The sequence below is a fragment of the Barbus barbus genome, assembly GCF_936440315.1.
Source record: "Barbus barbus genome assembly, chromosome: 29".
Classification (NCBI taxonomy): Eukaryota; Metazoa; Chordata; class Actinopteri; order Cypriniformes; family Cyprinidae; genus Barbus; species Barbus barbus.
Genome location: NC_136757.1, coordinates 16,962,305 through 16,985,154, shown reverse-complemented (window position 1 = coordinate 16,985,154; position 22,850 = coordinate 16,962,305). Strand labels below are relative to the sequence as shown.

The window sequence follows — 22,850 nt, the reverse complement described above, 5'->3', positions numbered from 1 at the left end:
ATTTTTATTACTTCAGAACAACCAGTTTTTTTATATATATATAAATATTATATATTGTGTGTGTGTGTGTGTTAATACTATCGTTTTATATTTATATATCCTAAAGGATATATTTAATTGTTTATTTTCTAAATCTTTTTAATTTTAGATACGAGTATGACACACAACTATAAATCACCAAAACAAACTAAATGTTTCCAAATTAAAAGTATTTTTATTGTCACAAGAATAATTGTACATTTTTAGTAAGAAAATCAAAAATAAATGTGCATATTATAGAAGTCACATATCAATATGTATAATCCTACAAGAGTATGATGCCATAAACAGCAGTTTCAACTGACATAGACAGCCACAGTAAGGTACAGATTTAGTCAGGATGATTCAAGGCCCTCTCAACCATTGTCAAATCGCTGGAATGATGAATTAGACAACAAAAACATGCCATATGATGAAATTGTGAAATTTAACTACACTGTCATTTTTTAGACTTCCTGGCATTACACTTCACAGAAAAAATCATCAAATGAAAGAAGAAAAAGGTTTAAAAATGTTGTGCTGTTTGTGTGTTATCTGCCTTAGAAGGAGCAGTTTTTTTCCACAGAAATCCAAAGAGGTTAATACTGCCAAAGCTCTAATGTAATTATTCAGATGTGCAAAGCCAAAACTGTAAAAAGGGGTTTTTACCAATTAATTATGAGTTATTACTTTTTAAAAGTTTTAACACTGTAGATTAGTGATGTTCAATCTAAATTTCAATTAGCTGTGCTCATATTAATTCAAATCTCTGCTGGGGCTGTTGATCAGAAGTATCCTGATGGATTTCAGGGAATGTTGTACTAAAATTAACTTATCATTTGGCACGGCAACAATAGAACAGCTAAAATCTCTCAAAAAATGACAATGGTTTATGGCTTCTAACAGAATGCAACAGCTGGTTGATTGGGGTCTTCAGTCGACTCCTCATTCACCAGTCAATAACATATACACCACTACATTCATCCTCTAAACAGACAATATTTCAAATACCTTTTAGATGAACAGTAGATAACAGAAGAAAAAGATGATGAGGATGGCTGGAAAGATTGGGAGACAAATATTTATACACCTATTATTTGAATTTCCACTAGTGAGCAAACAAGAACATTTACCAGTGACTCGGAACACAAAAACAAAGAACAACAGGAAGCATAGCAACTGCCAACATTATTGTCTCCATTATAGAAAAGACTAAAGGTATTTTGCCTTTACTGATTAGATTGTAATGGAAAAACCTAAGGAATATCAGATACACAGAGAACCAAAGGGAGACAAGATTGTAGGCAACAAAATTCATTTTGAGAAAATAAGAATGTTTCTTTTCACAAGACCCTTTTCCATACAAAACTAAAATTATTTTTTTAATTTTCATCACATGAAAATATAGATTTGTCTTTATACATAGCATCTCAGTTACCTTTGCCACAGTGTACTGCATGTCACAAGACCATAAAAGGTTCAATTCATTACGCTTTTGGATGATTTCATTAGAAATGTTCCCTCATTTTTCAGATAATGTCACAGTAAACTTTAAAACCTATTCTATTTTTTAAACTAAATACTTTAATATTAGATCCCATTCAGACACATGGCATTTCGGTCATTTAGATGTTGAATTACATGCACTGGCTTTACAGAAAAGCCATAAGTATTTCATTAGCAAATGTCTATATTCTATGCATGGAACACTTTTGATTTTACCTTATCTCACAGAGCATGGTCTGCTGTGCAAGGCTTGTACATTTGGTCATAATCTGATTAATATTAAGCAACCCAGACTTACATTTAGGGAGTTTACTCTTAAAGGGACATCAACCACACAAGCTGAAGAAAATAATTTCTAATCACATACTTTTGTAAAGCAAAAGTATGCCATTTCAAATTTACAGCCATTTCATGTCATCATCTTGATTTTAAAGACTAATTGTAAGCCTGCGTGTGCCACATTTAACACTGGACACCTTATAGACTAAAGAGAATTATGTAGTAAAAACGACACCACCGTGACCATGCAAGAAAATATCGATAAACGCTCAACAAACACCTTTACAACCAGCACCACACATGCACATACACCCAAAACCACTTCTCCATCTCTCTCTCTGCTCAATAAAAATATTATTTATTTTATGCTCTTAATATTTAATGTATCTGTGAACGAGTGCAGAGGTCTGGTGTACACTAATGTTTGTCCTCTCGTGCTCAAATGGTCAGCGATGAAAGTTGAATTAGTCACGGTACAGTGATAAGCATTTCCTGCTTAAACTGACACTGATATGAATACAACGGACTGGATATAGCATACTGAGAGTACTAGTTGATTAAAAAAAAAAAAAACTTTAAAATGTTACATTTGAATCTACTGACATGTTGACGAGAACAAGACAAAATGCCATTCAAACTAAAACGAAACTGATGGGGTGAACGGACTACAGTACATATATATATACACGTGCGACTGAAACAGAACAAATCCAATCCAGTGTATTGAGATCAGTGTCTGGCTTCACATTTAAAATCAGCCTGAGAGAGAGCGAGAGAAACAGGCAACAATACACAGATGATTTTAACACCGACATCCGCTCATGAGCAAGAACTACACAGGTGTGCCTCTCTCAGGAAGATGAATCTGCATGGATCTCTGAGCATTTCACAGCCTTGCATAGTATCTCTGATTGCGAGGGACTCTGATGGCAGACAGACGGACAAATGTGATGAGTAAATCAAGGCTGTTGAGGTGGATGAGGCTATTTGAAGGCTAACTTCAGCTCTTTGAAAGCGGCTTGTCTTTGTTTCTTCTCCTCCGCCTGCCGCTTCTTCTCTTCCTGCTCCTGACGGATTTCTGCCTCAAACCGGTTTGATTCGTTAATGGCCTGCACCTGTCAGAGACAAATATGTATTTTTAGGTAATCCTAAATTGAATTAACTTATCAGTTGCATTCAATGCAACCTATCTAGGCAGGAAATTACAGCTGTCATTGACTAAGAGGGGTTTAAAAATATGAATGAATTTGCTGAAGGTTAAAACTGAGGACTTATTTCACTTAGGTGTGGAAAAAAGTATTAAAATGTCATGATTCTTTACTTTTGCCTCAAAGAATGATTTGGCTCCCTTCACTCCCTCAGTTGACACGTCAATCTCTGATAAACGTGCCAGGACATGAAGGCCGCTGTCTTCCGCCAGCTCTCCTGCTGCTGCTTTTCTGAAGATAAGAAGAAACTAGAGAGAAAAAGAAGAAAAAACTGAGGTGATTAATGGGGGAATAGGAGTAGTTTCCTGTAAAGTATGCAGGAGCTCTTCATTATGTAATTCATTGCTGTGAAATACAGCCAAATCTGCAAACAAATTGTTTCATGTTTTGATATACTGAAACATTTACCTCTCTAAAGCTGAGTTTGCCATCCAAGTCCTCATCTACTTCTTTGATCATGTTCTTCAGGCCCAGGTGAGTCTGAGGTGCACCGAGTTTCTCCATCATCAGCTTCAGCTCCATCAGATCGATGAAGTTATCTTTCTCTGAATCATACCTGCACACACACACACACAAGCAACCAAGTTATTAAAGCAGAAATATAATGGAAAACAGGACTTCTTTTGAAATAAATGTTCATGAAAACACAAGGAACACCCATCTCATCACTGGTGATATTGCTGCAATTTCTCCTGTGATAAACAGAGGGCAGTGCAGATAAATAACTGGGGTCTCACTGGCAGGACTATTGTAACATCTTTCACTTATTTTACCAACTATTCGTAATTTTTCAGCTTATTTCAATTAAAGATAATTTAAATAAATAAAGGGTTTAAAAAAAGCCACTCCTGTAAAAGTGAAAATGAACATTATGCTCTGAAACATACAGTGCTGCTTGAAAGTTTGTGAACCCTTTAGAATTTTCTGTATTTCTGCATAAATATGACCCAAAACACCATCAGATTTTCAAAAGTCCTGAAAGTAGACAATGAGAACCAAATCAAACAAGTGAGAAAACAATTCTCTTTTTCATTTATTTATTGAGAAAAATGATCCAGTGTTACACACGTGCGCTGCAAAAGTATGTGAATCTTTGCTCTCAGTGTCTGCTGTGACCCCCTTTTGCTGCAGTAACTGAAGGTAAAGTTTCTTGTAAATGCTGATCAGTCCTGTACAATAACATGTAGGAGTTGTAGCCCATTCCTTAGTGCAGAACCACAAACTCTGTGATGTTGGTGGGTTTCCTCCTATGAACTGCTTGCTTAGGTCCTTCCACAACATTTTAATTGGATTAAGGTCTGGACTTTGACTCTTTCCCCTTTTCTGTCACTTGACCATTCCAAAACATTCACTTTGTTCTTCTTTAACCATTCTTTGGTAGAATGACTTGTGTGCTTGGGGTTGTTGTCTTGCTGCATGACCCACGTTCTCTTGAGGCTCTGTTCTTAAACAGATGTCCTGACGTTTTCCTTTAGAATTTGCTGGTATAATTCAGAATTCATTGTTCCAATGATGGCAGGCTGTCCTAGCCAAGATGCAGCAAAACAGGCCCAAGCCATGATTCTACCACCACCATGTTTCACAGATGGGATAAGATTCTTAAGCTGGAATGCAGTGTGTTCTTTTCTCTGAAAATAATAGCTTCTCATTGAAACCAGTAAGTTCTATTTTGGTTTCATCCATCCATTAAACCTTTCTCCAATAGTCATCTGGCTTGTCCACATGATCTTTAGCAAGCAATTTTCTTTGCAACTCTGCCATGCACACCATGGTTGCTCAGTGTTCTCCTGATGGTGGGCTCAGGGACATTAACATTAGCCAATGTGAGAAAGGCCTTTAGTTGCTTAGAAATTACCCTGGGAACTTTGGCAACCTTGCAGACTATTATACGTTCTGCTTTGGAGTGATCTTTGTTGGTCGACCACTTCTTGGGGAGGTAACAGTGGTCTTGAATATCCTCCATTTGTACACAATCTCTCTGTCTGTGGATTTGTGGAGTCTAAACTCTTTAGAGATGGTTTCGTAACCTTTTCTAGCCTGATGAGCAACATCAACTCTTTTTCCGAGGTCCTCAGTAATCTCCTTTGTTCGTGACATGATTCACTTCCAGAAACATGATCAGACTTTGATAGATCCCCGTTCTTTGAATAAAACAGGTCAGCACCTCAGCACAGATGGACTCTAATTTCACCTTTTTTTGTGAACAATTATTTTTCATTTTATTTAGGCAAACTTAAACACATGAAAGAAAAAAAATAATAACATACAGTGATACAAAAACTACACATCAAAAAGAAGAAACAGAATGTCTCAAAAAATAAATAAATAACATGCACCCCGTGGACATACATAAACTGCAATTTGGGAAAGGCGATACATGCACACAGAAGTGCCCCAAAGGGGACAGACAAAGTCCATGCAGCAATTTCAAATGGATCATCCGATGATCTGGGCTCTTCAAGGATGACGTGATTGTCTTCCAAATCAGATCAGAAAACAAAGTTCGTAAGTCACCACTGATATCCTTAGACCAGATAGTTGTTATGGACAATGGTCTGCATGATTGTTTGAGGAGAAAAGAGCAAACAACTGAAGCAGAAACAACTGAATTATCAGTTAGGATCAGGGAGAATTACTTTTCACAAGGGATGTACAGGCAATTCTGTCAGCATTAACACCATTTCTGTATAAAATGGAAATATTTAAATTTCTTCAAACAGTTATCAAAACACCTTTAGTTTTATTGTCAGTCACTGCAAAAGAGACCACCTCACAATATTTATTATTGCATCTATGAACATCTTCCATCCACAAATGAGCTTTCTGGATCAAAGAAATGTCAACCTTTTTTCGTCGCAGTGGTTCTAAAAAACTTGCACGTTTATGGGGGCAGTTTAAACCATTGACATTACAACTTATTATATTAATTTCAGTCATTACTATCAAACAAAAAATGAACTGAACAAATGAGAGAAAGTTATACCACTGCAAATGAATTAACTCAAGTCTTCCTTTAAAAACCCATTAACAAAGAAAACCCACCCCATAAAACTTTTATAGACTGGGGTGAAAACCCCAGTCTGCAGCCTTCCCCTGTCTTAATCAGTGACCGTAACATGACAGCCAGTACCATTCTTTAGAACACCGCCATTAGCCCTATTATAAGAGAACAGAATAACTTCGAATTCACACAAGTAATAAAGTGGGGTTTCAAAAAAATGTAAAAAAAAATTTAAAAGTATGTATACTTTCCATAAAGAGGAAACAAACATAAATAATTGTATCATGTACATTGAAAACTGTACATTAGTGATACCAAGTTTCCTAGCGTAGCCTACATGAAGAAACTGCCAGTAGGTGATTGTCACATGAAGTTCTAGATCAGTAAATCAGAATTCGAGTCACTCTGTATTATCCCAGGAGAATGAGGAGCGGGAATGGAGCTCAGGAATTGGCGCGCTTCGTCCGGTGAGTGCATTAGTTTGGTCCAGCCGTGTTTCATTACGATCTTCAGAGTAGCTGGATACAGAATAAAGGTCTGCAGACCTGTCTCTTTCAATTCCTTCTGTACTGAAGGAACTCCGCTTCTTTGCCATCGCCTGAGAGAAGTCGGGGAAGAAGCTCAAAATCGCACCGTAATTCACTTTCACAGGACCTTCAAGTCTTGCTTCATTAAGAATCCAATTCCTGTCGTTGTAGGTAACAGTTTGAAGAGAAACACCCGCGGTTTGGAGAGATCCGTTGAAGCTCTGGAGTAAACTCAATACGCGCGTTCGATCTCGATATCTTTGCCTGCAAGTGATGGGATCCAGATCGGCAGTGACTGTTTCAGAAAGCCGATCGGGGCATTCTTCTCGGCACCTTCAGGTAGTCCTAACATTAGTAGCTGGAGATTACTGCGTCTGCTGCGGTCTTGTAAATCAGTCACCTGCTGCTCGAGGGCATCCAGACGGCCAGTGTGTTCGCCGATCACTTTTTTCTGCTCTCTCTCTTCCCCGTTTAAAGTCAACTTTAGAGCATATATTCTGAATTGTAGTCATGCGAGAGGTGAATTCGGTGTGCGTCGCTGCTAATTAAGCCTTCAAAATGTCCTCAAATCGCTTTATAGTGACTGCCATATCTATGGTGAAAGAGAAGCGAGTTTCCGACTGTGTGACATCTCCAGACCAACGACAAACGAAAAAACTACCCCAAAATGTAAGAAAAGATGACGAACAACAGTAAAAGACGGTTATATACACGGAGCTCAGCTAACGTGCCTTGGCTCATGAAAGCATCACGTGATCCCCCCCGACTCTAATTTCACCTTTAAATTAACTGCTAATCCAAGAGATTCACATACTTTTACAATGCACAGATATGTAACACCGGATCATTTTTCTCAATAAATAAATGACAACGAAAATATTTTTCTCTCACTTATTTGATTCGGTTCTCTTTGTCTAACAGGACTTGTATGAAAATATATTTCGCAAAATTTCAAGCAGCACTGTACAGGAATAAATTAAAGCATCGATATCATCAGTCAGAGCTGAAGTGTTCATTAAAAGCCACCCATTTATTATACCCGCTGCTGAGATCATCTTAACGTTCATCTCTCCTGCATTTTTAACAAACAGCTTATGAGCTGCTGGCAATTTATAGAGTTAATAGCAATCCAAGACGTTTGTGTGTACACATCTGAGAGCATTCAAATTTGCGAACTTTAAACATAAAATCTACAGACTAAACAGAAGCCTGATGTTATATAAATGTTAAAGCATTTCAGTCATTTCTCTTACACAGGAAAGAAAGGAGGACATTGATCTTCCATCTCTCTCACAAACACACACACTTCCTGTGGTTCAGCAGACGTAATCACTAATGCTTTGGAACAAGAGACACTCTTCTTTTGCATCGATAATGAGGTGTTAAATTGATCCAAGAGGTGCATATTTTCTGGTGCAAAGGCCAGAGAACTGTGTGGGTGAGTTATTGTGCAGCAATGGGTCGATGAGAAAGGAATAGTCACTTCCCTCTCAATCATCATGTATATGACCACTTCCTCACACAAGCAAATAAAACACACACATATTGCCCAAAGAAGAGGTTTTGCGTTGCCATGGTAACATGGTCTTTTAATTAAATGCAGAGGCCAATGTATTTTGAATGAGACCCTTATCAACTAGTCTTTGCGGGCAGAACAAAATGACAAGGAAGTAAGAATCCAAGGAAGAAAGATGATATGTTCAGTTTGCCTGATAGTGCTCTAAGAAAGCTTCAAATGTGTTTTGGGCATCTTAGGCAATATGAATACACTAAAATAAAATTAAATTAAACCGGAGATAATAAAATAAAATTTAATTAAATAAGACATATTTAAAGTATAATAACATTAAAATAAAATACACTGAATTAAAGCAATGGTAAAAGAGACATTACAATAAAATAGTAAATTAAAATCAAATAAAAAAAGAGATATTACAAGTAAATTAAATTATACTAAAGTAAAATAAGACATTAATAATGTAAAAAAAGATTAAAATACATTTCAATTAAGTTTAAGACTAAATCTATATAAATATTCTGACGATGAGTTTTTATCTCCCTCATTAACTACTCCTAGGCAATCCCATCATGCACCCTGCTCATGAATATGGAGTCTGTGTCCATCTGCCTCAGAGACATGGCTACTGTATTCCTGTCTACGGACACAAGACACCCTTGCTGATGCCAGGTCTCTCACACGCACATAAAACAGCATCTCTTCTCATTAACCCTGTATCACTGACATCTTCTCATCACTAATTCAAAGGCCAAAAGAGTGTGTTCATGTTCAGGGGCACAAAATCTCTCAAATGAACTCTTTGTGCTGTGGCATCTGACATATCAGGCTAACCTTGATCACAGTGCTCTGAAAAATGCTGTTTGATGAAGGATTGCAGTTGTGGAGCATCTGAGGGTCATGTTTCTCTGTGGATGCTGCTATCCAGGGTTTGGTTGAAGATTACAGTACAGCAGCGGTTAATCAACCTAATGTGATTTCAAGGCAAGAGAAACCGAGCAACCAGTGTCCATAGTGGTTTCAAATCAATAATTTACATCTGCATACGGCTAGTCTGTTTAACAAGAGAAAGGTCAAGCATGCTCAGTGCAATTAAAGGTCAGCTGTAATTTAAATCCACCATGTTTAATTATGCAGTCAACTCCTGAAATCACATATGCTCACTTCTGAAAGAGTCCTCGTGCTTTAGATTGACCAAGATTTGTGAAAGATTACGCCATGCTTAGACTTGAACTGTTCTTTGCATTTTATTGTCATAAGTCAAGCTGAATCACTTGGAGTCATTTCCTCTCAATCATGCCCAACAGACGTTTTTAGCCTGAACATGGTGAATTATGACTTCTGGTTTCCTGGTTTATCAACAAATTTATTTTACGTAGAAAATGTACAGGGGATCTGCAGAAAAATTAACAAAACTCACTGAAAAACCTCATCAACCAATAACAATTTTCCAGTGGCCATGGCTCCAAAGATCTACGATCATCATTCAAAAGTTTTGGGGTCATTAGGACTTTTAGGAGAAATTAATACTTTTATTCAGCAAGGATGCATTTAATTAATCAAAACACAAGACAAGTAAAATCAAGATCAGGTGCAAGTATTTTCAGTTTCTGACCAACTCCATTTACTCTAACAAGTGCTAAAAACCCAACAAGACAGAACAATCTGTTAAGCTTCAGCTGTATTCTTACCAAACATAGCTTACAAAATTATGTTTTACCATCTATATGGAAACGCAAAGCAGTTGCTGCCCAAAAATCTGAAATAAAGACATTTTCCCCTTTTCTGTCACTAAGTGCACTTGAGGAAGATCACATTTTTGCCCAAATAAGTCTTGAAGCTGAACACTTCACACTACAGATGATTGAGGAAGCAAATGCAATCAGCACTTCCTTATAATAACCAAGAGGGGTAGAGCCGTCATAGCCATGAGCTGATACAGACTTCCTTCTGCCTTAGCAAAAAGGTTTGACTCATCTGATTGGCTTTGCTGATAGCTGCATTTGAATTGAGTGAATTCACTTTCTGCTGTTGGATTGAAATCAAGTTGGTTGAGTAATTATAAAGAAAGTCAAAAGAAGTAACAAGAAAGCTAATGTGTAGCTATATTTGTGCTCTGTGTATTTAAAAAGTTATCTTGTTATCCAGTTATCTACCTTCAAGAACTCTCAAAAACTTTACCATGCAAGTCTGAACTTGAATGAAAGTTGAGGAATGTTTCTTTTTCTTGCTCTTTAAAGGCGTTTAGACATGCAACATTTTTTCTGTGCAGTCTCAGGGGACTTCAGCTAATGAGGATTTAGCTGTAGTACTGACTACTCCTGATGATAGACACAGATGTGCTGAATCTATCCTACTTACTTATAGGACACATGACACACTGTAGGAAAACAAGACTCTGAGAGAATGGGGAACCGGAAATACTCAAATAGTCTTGTGAGAGCCTTAATCTGCTAAATTTGGCACCGACCTCAAGAAAGTGCTAGCTGCACTTCTATGGGATTAATTTTGCCAATTAAAATTTATGTAATTTTTCAAGAACCGTATGAAAATATAAATTGAAACGCAATAAAATGTCTTTGAAATGGAAAAAATAATTACATGCAAAATTTTTGACTTCGTTTTTAATACACTGCATGTTTTGCGACGGTTTTCTCCTCTTCCATTCGTTGATCTGTACTTACAAATAAGCTTCCTGAGTTTTCATTTACGTTTCTAAAGTTTTTGTTTACGATTCTGAAGTTTTCGTTCGCCATTCTGGCACAAATCTCTTGTGGGGGCGGGGCCAGCAGCGGTGTGTTCTCATTGGCTACTGAGTTTTTGATTGACAGCTTCTTGACCTGGAAGTGAAGGCGTCAGTGTTGCGCCCCCAGTGTGGATGTGAGCGTCTCTTAGCGGCTTGGTAAAATATAACATGGTAAAATGTATATCGTGGCATCTTTAAAAACTTGTGTGTGTAATGACACTAAAACTCCAAAAGCTTCTGGTAGAACTGAATGCAGCTGTGTTTAAACGGGGCTGAATTTAGAAGTGAAAAACATTTTGGCAAAACTGTCGATGCTGATGCCTAAAAATACCACCACTTAAATTCATGCAGACTGTTACCTAAACCAATCATTGGAGCTAAATGGATTGTGCATTGTGTACTTTGAAAGCAAGTGTTTGTCAGAATGTGAGGCATGTAACAGGATTTGAGATTAAGCAATTGCCTGAATTTACTGAAATGCTGCCTGATGCCAGCCTAAATACACATGCCTGTCTGAATAGTCAACCCTTTAATGCATGCCTATAGCTGCTGCTGATTTAATTATGAAAATGCCTGATTAAATTTGAGTGGAATGATGCCTTGGAGCTAAAGAGAGACAGCAGTATTGCTCAAGGTGGTCTGAAGGACAGTAGTTACATGTCAGCATAGCATTTTCCAGGGCTCCAAACTGCGACTAAAATGGTCGCATTTGCGACCAAAAATATTAATTTGCGAGTGAAGTTTTTGCTGAGGTCGCCACTGGCGACTATATATAATTTGCATGAAAGGACTTTTTTCCCGATTGTTTTGCGCTCACATCTTTTGTTATGTTCACGTATTAAACTTACATAAGACGATGCGCATCAAAGTTTTACTGGAAAAGAGTTTCAAACAGTCCTCGTCTCTGCCGCACACAGTCTGCTGAACGCAGTGAGAGAGACCTGAAAGTGATAATATAAACACCAGTACCCCGCGTCCACACGGTCCGTGTATGCGCCCGGATCGCGCGAGCGGAGAGTATCGCACTTAATGCTCAGGCGCGATCTCTTTAGCACCTCAGTTAAAGCAGCAAGTGAACCCATTATATATTTCGATTTACTACTATAGTATGAAATGAACATGATCAAAAGGTAGGCAATAAGAAAGCCAATAGTACAACTTACTGAAATGTTTTATGGAAAATCTCATTCAGTGTTTCAAACTGAGGAAATGTATAAAGCTTGTAAACATTGCATTGTAATACATTTACCTCAGAATAACCACTCAGTGTCCATAAACTCATCAGTCAGCTAGAAAAATAACTATAAAGAGGAGCGTTTTGCTATATTTATGCGCTGTTGCATATTAATATTTTTACTTATTGTGTTGTACATGATTCAACTCCTCCTATAAAATTGCATTTTACTAATGAAGAAAAACAGACTGAATGTGTCAAAGACATGACAACATTTATAGGATGCACTGCACTCAGTTGCCAAGTGATGCTTATGGTCCATGATATTGGTACAGATTCTGTGTAACGAACAATTCTTTGTGACTGTATATTTCAAGTTGTAAAAGACATTTAATTCACACTTTAAGTGAACCTTAGTCCCCCGGTTGACCTGATCATCTACAAGATGGATTAAAATGCTGATAAAGCCTAGAAAAGATAAGACATAAACGCATGACAAAATGATTGAAATGTTAAAATAGGGGGGAAAAATAAAATGATAATAATAAAATAAACCACTTTTATTCTGTGGCACCTAAAAAAATAATTTGGCGCCTAAGTTTTTCTTTTATAGGAGCCAATGGCTCCTTACTCGATTTTTTTGTCTGGAGCCCTGATTTTCTCATGATTTTTTGTTTTTGTCCATTACGTGCTGATAAGCAAGCAACTTCATACTTTACTCCGACGCATGAGGAGTGACCAACCAACTCTTTTTCCTCCTCCCTCCCTTTCCTATCTCTTCCTGCCAATCTCCTTAATCCCAGGATGCCAAGCAACAGCTGACAGAAGTAGTCATGGGAAAACCCTCATAAACAAGTGATCAGTTCCAAGCACATTCTTCACAATGGCCAGGCATAAGAGGAGTGATCAATCAGGACCAAACGCACCAAAACTGTGTGTTTGAGCATTTCACATTCACTAGACATCTGTGCAGCATGTGTGAGATGACATCAATTACGCTGGATTTGATTTCATGAGATGGATCGGATGAGGGAATGGTCCAGAGAGAGAGAGAAAAAAAGCAAGCGTAAACATAAGAACAAGAATGAAGGTCAATTACATTTACAGATCATTGGAGAATTTCCCCGTACTATCAGTCACAAATCTTGATAGGCCAGGATAATAATAGCCTACACAAAACAATAATTCATTTCTAAAAGAAGGTAACCTATGAAAGGGAAGCGACAAACACTTTTCTGTAAAGTGATCAGGTAGTTCATGTTCTTGTGTGAGACTTGGCCTATTTACAAAACGTAGTCGAAACCATGCCAAGTGTTTCCCAAAATCTGAGGTAAATGTTACTCAAAAAACACAGATCGTTGTCAGAGAATAAATGGCTTTCAAAGGCAGAATCTGGCAGCTCCTGTTCATATTTCTTCAGAACATGACCTTCCCATCCACGTAAATCAGTTTTCCTCATGAATTACCTGAGATCAATAGAATTCAAGGCTCTTCACACACTTGTAATTCTAGAACTAATGGTCAGTTTGAAACTCCTACAGTAAAGAATACTGACAGCAAATTTTTTTATGATTATTTTCAGCTCCTTCACTTGAACTGGAGCGTGTAAAATGCAATTTTAAGATGATCCTTTCTCCTCAATCCAGATATTCAATCCAGCTCGTAGCACATATAAAGATGACATGCTAAATGCATGAAGGTTTACATAACTTAAGATGGATCCAACATTATCCACCCACTCTATAGGTGACTATTAACAAAAAGATGAAGCATTCTCAAAGAGATGAGTCACTGCAATGCACTACTGGCTAACATTCAGGGACGTGCACAGGGGGGTTGCTCAGGTTGCCCTGGCAACTGCCCATATGCCCTTTTCGACTCGCGTTGCCCTTCCGAGGAAAAAAACAACAACATCGTACAATGGATGCAGATTTTCACGTAGGCCTAGATTAATAATAATAATTTAAAAAAAATCGAAAAGCCTCATTCACTTCTATTCGGGAACCGAAAGTGAAAGTCAGTAGGGGAAGGGCAAACTCTGTTTACGTGGCTGCTGCAGCGCTGCACGTGACGGGCACCTGAGCTGAGCCTGCATGAGCGGGCGCGAGATTGTCGCGGTTGTCGGGTGAGGCGTCTCATATGGAGCGATTTTTGTGCCGATATTTATCAAACAAATCCAGTGTTTTGCAAATAAACACAATCTGCTTTGCAAAGAAAAACTCAACTTTCAAACAAACGCAAAGTGATTTTCAAATACAAAGCTCTATTTGAGAGAAAATGCAGAGGTGTGGACAAATATATGTATTGTGTGTTACAACTGTGAGACTCATTTGTCTTTTTATGAGGAAACTTGGCTTGATTTTCTCACAAATGCGACAGGCTGATTTTCTCACACGTGTGCGGGCAGATTTTCTCACATGTGCAATTGAGCAAATTTCTTTTCCAAAACAGCAGATGGCGCTGTCGGTCAATTTATGCTAGTCTCCCGAGACCTGAAACACCTCTTTACCTTTTCAGACCAATATGAGTGGGGAACAGGTGAGTTTCTGTCTTACTAGATCTATAATTAACCATTTAGATATAGATTTTCACAAAGTGACCCTACTACAGTGTCAGTGAAATTCACAACAAGTGCTGTAAAGTTGTTAACATGATTGATTAGTTCAAAAATCAGAGGTGAGGAGGCACATAGGGCAGGTAGGCCTAAGTGATGATCACCAAATATGAGATGAGAGGACCATGCTAGAAAGTATAGGGTTAAAGAGCTGCATGCTAAATAATTGTAATCTAAAAAAACAATGGCTATTTTAGAGGTCATTTCAAAGATCTTGCCTGAGCAGAACATAATGACTTGATAGGATATTGATGTAGGGATTTTCATGACTCAAGTCAGCCATTTATGCTGCGGCGCCCAGGGAGCAGTTGGGGGTTCGGTGCCTTGCACCTCAGTCGTGGTATTGAGCAAGACATTGAGAGTGCTGGACATTCACTCCCCCCCACCTACCATCCCTGCCGGCCCGCAACCTTTGGATTACGAGTCCGACTCTCTAACCATTAAGCCACGACTTCCCACGTTGTGTTGTGTCCTCCTTTTTGAGTCCAACACTGAACAATAATCTATTAGACCAGGTGGCCTCAGGAAATATCCAGTAATTTTATTACTATTAATATACTAAAATCTAATTCTAATCTAAATTAAAATGGTAAAAAGAACAGAAAATCAAGATGGAAACTTGATTTAAATGAATGTTTACTTACATTGTTTCTTTTCATTTCCTCTAATTATTGTTTTCTTTAAAGAATTTACAGTTTTTGATTTTTTTATAATTTATAGAATCACAAAATGCTAATATATAAAATGTTAATATAAACAAAATATTAATAAAAAAAAATGTTAAAACATTTTATTAACAGCACTAATTTAATAAATCATCACACAAGTTTGAATTTCTGGAAATATTTTTTTTTTTTTTTTTAAAGAGAGATTCAGAGATTAACACACACAGGCTTTTCACACTTCTGGGTCATTATTCTTAACCCTGGGTAAAATTGATTCCGGGTTATCATAGTGTTATTATTTGCATATTTTTCTCTTCATCCCTCCAGTTAACACATTTACTGTTGCTGTTTGACATTTTTAACAATTTCCCTCAGATCCTGAAACTAAATGCACAATATTTCTGTGACTGTACAAAGCTTATGAATATTTATTGAGGTAAACACTGATGCAGTTTATGCACGACTGTATGCAGTTCGTATTATGCAGCAATAAACTGCATTCTCCGCCACTAGCTGATGATCACAGGCAGCACTAACCTCGATCTGCTGGGATTATAGACCAGGTGACTAACCATTAGTCCTTAAGCAGAATCCTTCACGGATCAGCCAACGGCCACACAATCCCAGAGGTTATTTATAGTGAGCGGAGAGAGCAAAGCATGAACATAAAATGTCACAAAAAGAAAAGAACAGGGAGTAATGGCCTGGCGAGACGAAAACTAAAAGAGGAGAACTTCCTGAAGGAGTGCTGAGGTTACATATGGCCTTTCTGGAAACGCAACAATCTAATAAACTTCCTACTGCATATATGAGTCATTGAGCTTGTGATGACTGTGTGAGGATTCCAAATAAGGGTGTGCATCTAAATAAACCTCACACCTACACAACCATTGGCAGCTTCTGAAGAAAAGATGCCCCTTGCGCTTTAGGTATCAGTCTTTTATACTCCATATCACTATTAAACTTCTTTTTTAAAGGAAAGCAAAGCTACATGAAATCAGTAAACAATTAGGGAACCTAATTAAAAGTTGATGAAAATCATGCATGATTTGAGTGATCACTTCCTATCCATCTTAAATATATAAAGTGAGCAAGTGTAATATCTCATTTGCTGAGACAGCGTGTATTGATTGGCTTTCTTTTTCCTCTTAACTTCATCTTATCCTCTTAGGTCACTGTGTCAGTTAGATTTGGCAGAATGCAGAAGCTTTTGTGGATAAAATCCTTGGCTGTATTTACTTTCATTCCATCTACATCATATTAGAAGCACAACATCCTGTGAGCCAAACTGAGCTGTGATAAGGTGCTCTTTAAACATGCAGGAGGATATTCGGAAATAAGGAAATAGGTGATTTAGAGAATAATGCCATCATTCTGCTTTCTGCAGGGAGAAAGGCATAACCATTTAAGGACTTGGCAAATATATACGCTGGAGAGAGAAATGCTCATTACATTCTGATATAATACATTATACATTGCCACAATGAATTTATGATGGCCGCCAATGAGAAACAAGCAATATTTTGCCTACTGACAACTCCTGCACCACAGTTGCCTGCAGGCTTACGTTCAAACATTCCTTAATGTGTCCGATGTTATCTTTTCTGAGAAATATGTCCCTGAGAAAAATGCACAAGGAACAGAGCTGAGTTTCTTCTGCTTCCCTCAGTACTACAGGCGACTCTGCAGGAACGCTCCTCACAGGACTAAAGCCCCTCGCTCATATGTAGGCACAGCATGGGACCTGTACACATAATCACTCAGCCAATTAGGTCACGCTGCCATTCAAATTACTAGAGATGAGCAGGGGGATAAGAGGGGTTGGAGTCCATCTGCTGGACGGATCTTAAGTGTAGGGACACACCAAACCGACACCAAAGAACGTCTCGCATCGTCTGCATCGGCGCAAAAACTGTTGCACTAACACACCGGACAGACTCCAGCTGACTGCCAACTCGTGTGTACGCTCTGTGCTTGCTTGAGAAAACATAACTCTCCCAAAAGAGCTAGAACTGTGGAAATACAAAGCAAGTAGCTTTTTTCTATCATGTCTGCTAAGTTGCAAATGGCACTGGCATTGTCAGCCCTTGGTCATCTTCTTGTGGATAAATAAAAAGAAACAGATAGAATGACAACAAGTGTCTTTGTGTTCTCTCTTTACTCTGCCATTGGTTTGCTTTCATCAGTTCAGTTTTTTGTGTGCGTTCATTCACTAAGCTGAATAACCAATTGGAGTTCTCTTTTTCGCTGACGAGCTCCACCACTGATTCGACATGCAGAATCGGCCAAAAAACAGAGCGCGTCCGACTAGAGACAATGGTGTGGAACACCCCCCAAAAATTATAGCTGATCGATGCTCAACAACCACCTGATATGGTACGGGACTGCAGTGCTGTCTGGTACGGGAACTGCAGTGCTGCTGACCGCAAGACCCTCCAGTGGACAGTGAACACAGCTGCAAAGATCATCGGTGCCCCTCTCCCCTCCATCCTGGACATTTTCCTTACACGATGCTCCAGCAAAACCAAAAGCATCGTGAAGGACTCCACCCATCCCTCCCACAGTCTCTTCCAGCTCCTACCATTAGGAAGACGGTACCAGAGCATCAGAGCCCGCTCCGCCAGACTGCTCAACAGCTTTTTCCCCCAGGCTGTGAGAGCCCTGAACTCAAATCACCCCACCCCCCTCTGAAACCCCATGCAAACTCCTACCTCCTGAAACATTGCATTTAAGATTAGATGATGGCAAAGCCAAGGTAATCCATTTTTAAAAGGGGAAATTAAACATTCAATATTAGCTGATATATCTGATAAATAATCAATATGGTGTAGTGTTAAATTGTTATATAATAATATTTATTAAATAATTTAATTATTCTTTTTTTTTTTTATTTCTCTGTCTGATGTAAACAAAAAAGGTTTCTTGGTGAGGTGCAAATACATAGCAAGTTCAAAAGACTTGTTCTGACATGAATGAATTCCTCTAATGAATAATCCTCAATGATAAAACTGCATTTATCTGCTCAAAATCACACTTACTTTACCTGCAGGCTAAGACAAGGTGATGTTCTTCTATGAACTCTAGGTGTTGGCCACCAAAATATATACATACGTTTCATGTTCAGTTGCTTGTACCTTTAAACAAAGCAGGGGTCCCCCACAGGACTGTTCCAAACATCGTAGTGTACTTCGTGAACAACACATACATTTACTGTATATGCATTATTATCATTTACCACAAATATGTAAAACATCTGGGCTAGGGCCTTCTAATCTGATAAAAATAGAAAATATTCAAATCACTACTTATTAACAACCATACCATGTTATAACAGTTTTGTGTTAATCTTCCCTACAAAATCACCCAGAAATGATGAGTTTGAATGTTGGTCCTGAATCTAAAGTTTTGAATCCCAGTGAACAGTGGCCTGCATTCCTCTTATCAGCTGGACTCTAGCCAGACTGTGGCCGTTACGCAGTTTTCTTTCTCTCCCCTTGTTTTTCTGCCTCCCTCTGCACAAAAGCATTAAGACTGCAACATTTGCTGCAACTGAAGCTTTTTTAGTGTTTACTGGGTACTGAATGTGCCTGCTGTATCAGCTTTATTTTGGAAGGTCATAGTTATGTGACAATCAATCAATGAGTTCTTATGATTGCACAACTTAATACAGGAACATAAAGCGTTGCTAGCCTGCCTCCTCACCGCCCTCGTCTCATCGTTGTTTCCTTATCTATATTCAGGGCTTCAGGCAAAGGCACAAACAGCCATTATAGAGCTGAAAAGTAATAAATCAATTGCAGTGCACAATTCTCTGTTGCTGAAAACCTGTATGGAGGTAAATGACATGGAGAAGCAACTAAACGTTGCTATGTTGACTTGCAAACCCCTTATCTTATAAATTCTTAACTGGGAATAGACCATGAAAACCTCTAGCTAATGTTTAACTTGTGAAGTAACCACAGAGGCTTTGTTTTCTCCATGACAAAGGGAGCTATGCACACTTCACTCACTCCTAAAAATGAAACCACCTCTCCTGTCTCATTCAGCCCATATAACCCCATGGGCAACACCATCAAAGAGACTGAATGAAACTAGTGCTATATTTCACCCTGGGTGAGGTCTTGTGACTCCAGACACCTCGAATGAACTGCACAAGGAACTCATTTACAGGCATAATAGAGAAGGTGATACTCTGAAACAATATAGTCTACATACGTTAATTTAAAAGAAGAAAAAAATTCAAGCAACCCATTATCTACTTTTGCAATGCCCATGTGGTTATCTAGAGGTAATGAAACTGTTGTGACAGACTGGTATCACATCTATTTTGCAGCCAAATGTGATTAAAAGGTTGAACAGTCACAGAACTAATTATTCTAGTGCTGATGAATAACAATCAATTATTTAAAAGGGTAGTTCACCCAAAAAATGAAGATTTGATCATCCATTTACTCACTCTGGTATCGTTTCATACCAGTATGACTTTCTTTAGTCTGTGAAACATAAAAAAATAACTATTTTTGTCCATATATTGACAGTCAGTGGGGTCTATTGTTTGTTTTGGACTATGTTGACTTTCATTGTATGGACACAAAAAATATTGAGACATTTTATTCCTTAGTATCTTCCTTTGTGTTCCACAGAAGAAAGAAAGCCATTAAAGCTATATAAAAATGGCAAAAGCGACCACGTGCATAAGAAAAATTACAAAAAACAAACAACAACAAAACACTAAAACTAAAATGAAAACTTAAAAGTTCATTCAAAATATTAATAACTACTATAGTAGTATACATAGGGTTAATTCCAGATAATTGAGTATTTTTTTCTTTTAAAATTTTGAGTAAATTTCAATGGCAAAAAAATGCTTTCACCCTAAATAAATACATTCTGATAATTGAAATTCATTTGTGACATTGCAAAAAATGCACAGGTCAACTCCTTTAGATACAAAGGGCTTCTCAGACAGATTTGGGGAGCCTGTTTTGGCTAATTCACAACAATGGTAGCTTTGTTTGATAGCAGAAATGGGGAGAGGAACCCATCACTTCCTCAGAGCGCTAGTTTCTCAACCAGTCCCCTTTCACACATGGTTCCGGCCTGTGTGAAACCGACCCTGCAGTCACTGCCACGGACCGACCGCTCCACCACAGAGAGCACAGGGGACACATTCCTGCAGCGGCTCTCATGAAGATTCGGCTCCCCATACCTCCCATTCCCAGAGAAGTTTTTGTTTCTCTCAGTGAAATCAGCCTAACATAAAGGCCCTGCCAACCCTGTATACAGCAGACAGCATTTACAAAAGCTCTGAGAGCGGTTTTGGATGCCGAACGTGGGGAAAATGTGTAAACTGCCTTTCATTCATCAACTGTAAAGGAAGAGGGCAGTCTCACTAAGATTCTGGCAAAGGTGGCCACAGAATTGTGTCATACTGGGCAGTCTAGACTACTCTGCATGCCTCTCGATTAGAGACACAATGAAACCTGGGACTTTCTCAACCCATGGTTCAAAGTCCTACATATATCTGTGTGTGAATGCATGTTGAATAAATGATACAGACTTGGGTGGGGCTGAACTTATGGCCCTTTCTTAGATGTGTGAAAGAGTTTCAGCCAAAACATGAGGAACAATGAAGAAAATGGAGAGTGACTGGTGTAGATTACAAACTAGACTTAAAATAAACTTGTTCCTGTTTAAACATCCAGTTCAGAGAACGAACTTGTATAGTAGTAGTGTTAAACTAAAGCAGAACTTTCAGGGGATAGATAGATAGATAGATAGATAGATAGATAGATAGATAGATAGATAGATAGATAGATAGATAGATAGATAGATAGATAGATAGATAGATAGATAGATAGATAGATAGATAGTGTTAGAGGGCAAAGCTGATTGCCCCTGGGTCTTGAGATGATATGCACGTCTCACAGAGGATGACAGCTGGAATGAGCTACTCACTGTTTGAACATCTTCTCCATGTCTTTGATCTGCTTCCTCGAGAACTCCTTGAACTCGGTGTAGGGATTGAACACCTTCATGCTGGGCTGCTGGTGTCCGCCGATGCCCTCGTTCAGCTCGCCGCGCCGCTGCAGCTTGGCACCCAGCTCTGAATCCGCGCTGGTCGTGGCCGCTTTCTCGTACGCTCCGTTCTCGTGATCCCCGTCCTGGGCCACCGGGTCGTGCTCGCCCTCCTCGATCTGCAGCCTACGGTTCAGCTTCGATGACAGCTCGTCCGTTGCCATTTCGCCTTATTATTAAATCTGACTAACTTACTATCTACGGGGAAAATACAGTGGGGAAACACGCAGAATGCTGCAAAGAGCGCAGTCCATATAAAGGTTCAGGGCGTTAAATCTAGATTCTGTTTAGCATTTGGTTACATACGTTTTCAAATGCAAATCATCCGACTTCTAGCGGTGTGAAGTATACGCGGCTGTAAACCCAGTGATTCAAACGGACAGCGCTCGTGCATGTGTCGACGCCTCCGTGATCGCTGACGGTCAAATAAGCTCGTGCGCGTGCAGTGAGGTGGACACAAAACCGCGTCAAGACGCCACGCCTTTTAAAGAGACGCGCCGGACACAAAAGACCACTTATGATACAAAACCCTAGCTGGGATACCTTTTGTTATTTCATAGCTATTTTCGAAATTACGTCATTTATTTGTCATTAATCTATTCATGATGACCGAAGATGACATTATAAAGATTATTATTGAACCGTCAAATAGTGGCATATTTTTTTTAGGAAATTCGGCATGCTTGCGTATTTATTTATTTAATACAAATAACTGACCTCAGTTATTATATCTTGTTGACAGCTAATTAAGTATCTAATAGGAATTATCTTGAAATCTACCTCTCTTGTTCTCGGTAGACCCACACGGAAGTTATACCTGCATAAAACTCAGGAGATTTCGACTGAATTTCCACAAAACACCTGTCATTCATTAAGTCGTAGTCATTCATCACCTCTTGCATGCATATTGTTTCATTTATTTAATTTTTTTATATTAAATGATTCATATTTTTGCTAATCTATGTTTGCAGTTTTAGCTTGAGCGGTATAGCACATTTTACTATAAAATTATTTCCACATAATTAATCAGATCTATCCTTAAAAATAGTGCTGAAAAACACCTAGCAGATTCTGTTTACGTGATGTGAGAAACACATTCAGGTATTAAAGATAAACATAACTTCACAAAAGCGTGAAATTTCGTTCATGTGGTATACAGGCCTGTGGGCTGCCAGTTAGTATGTGAAATATTAGCATAAGATCTGAAGCCATCAGATGAGTGACTAAAGGCTGATTCATGAAACAGGAAGCCACACACACACACAACACACATGGATTTACACACTTTGTCTCTATCTGAGACATCCCCTCTTAGAGGAGGGGCTGCACTCACTACCTGCATTCTCTCCTTATATGGAGATAGAAAGAAATGTAGGATTTCACCACTGAGAGAAAGGAGTGTTTAGTTCATCACACCTCTCTGAGGAGCTAATGATATCTGGCATGCCGTGATACCAGCACACGCTGAAAATCTTTCCTTTGTGTTGTGTGCATGGCGAAAAAAAACTCTGTATTAAA

General features: G+C 38.5%; 1 protein-coding gene across 1 annotated transcript; it reads right to left on the bottom strand.

The window, feature by feature from the left end:
- Window positions 1-197: 197 nt before the first annotated feature.
- LOC306849339 (EF-hand domain-containing protein D2-like) lies at window positions 198-21,824 on the bottom strand. Its single transcript, XM_079384289.1, has 4 exons — window positions 21,213-21,824; window positions 3,420-3,567; window positions 3,125-3,259; window positions 198-2,918 (listed from the first exon to the last, which is right to left on the bottom strand). Exons 1-4 carry the CDS (start codon window positions 21,494-21,496, stop codon window positions 2,787-2,789), a joined length of 699 nt encoding a protein of 232 aa, XP_079240415.1. The 5' UTR covers window positions 21,497-21,824; the 3' UTR covers window positions 198-2,786.
- Window positions 21,825-22,850: the final 1,026 nt, after the last annotated feature.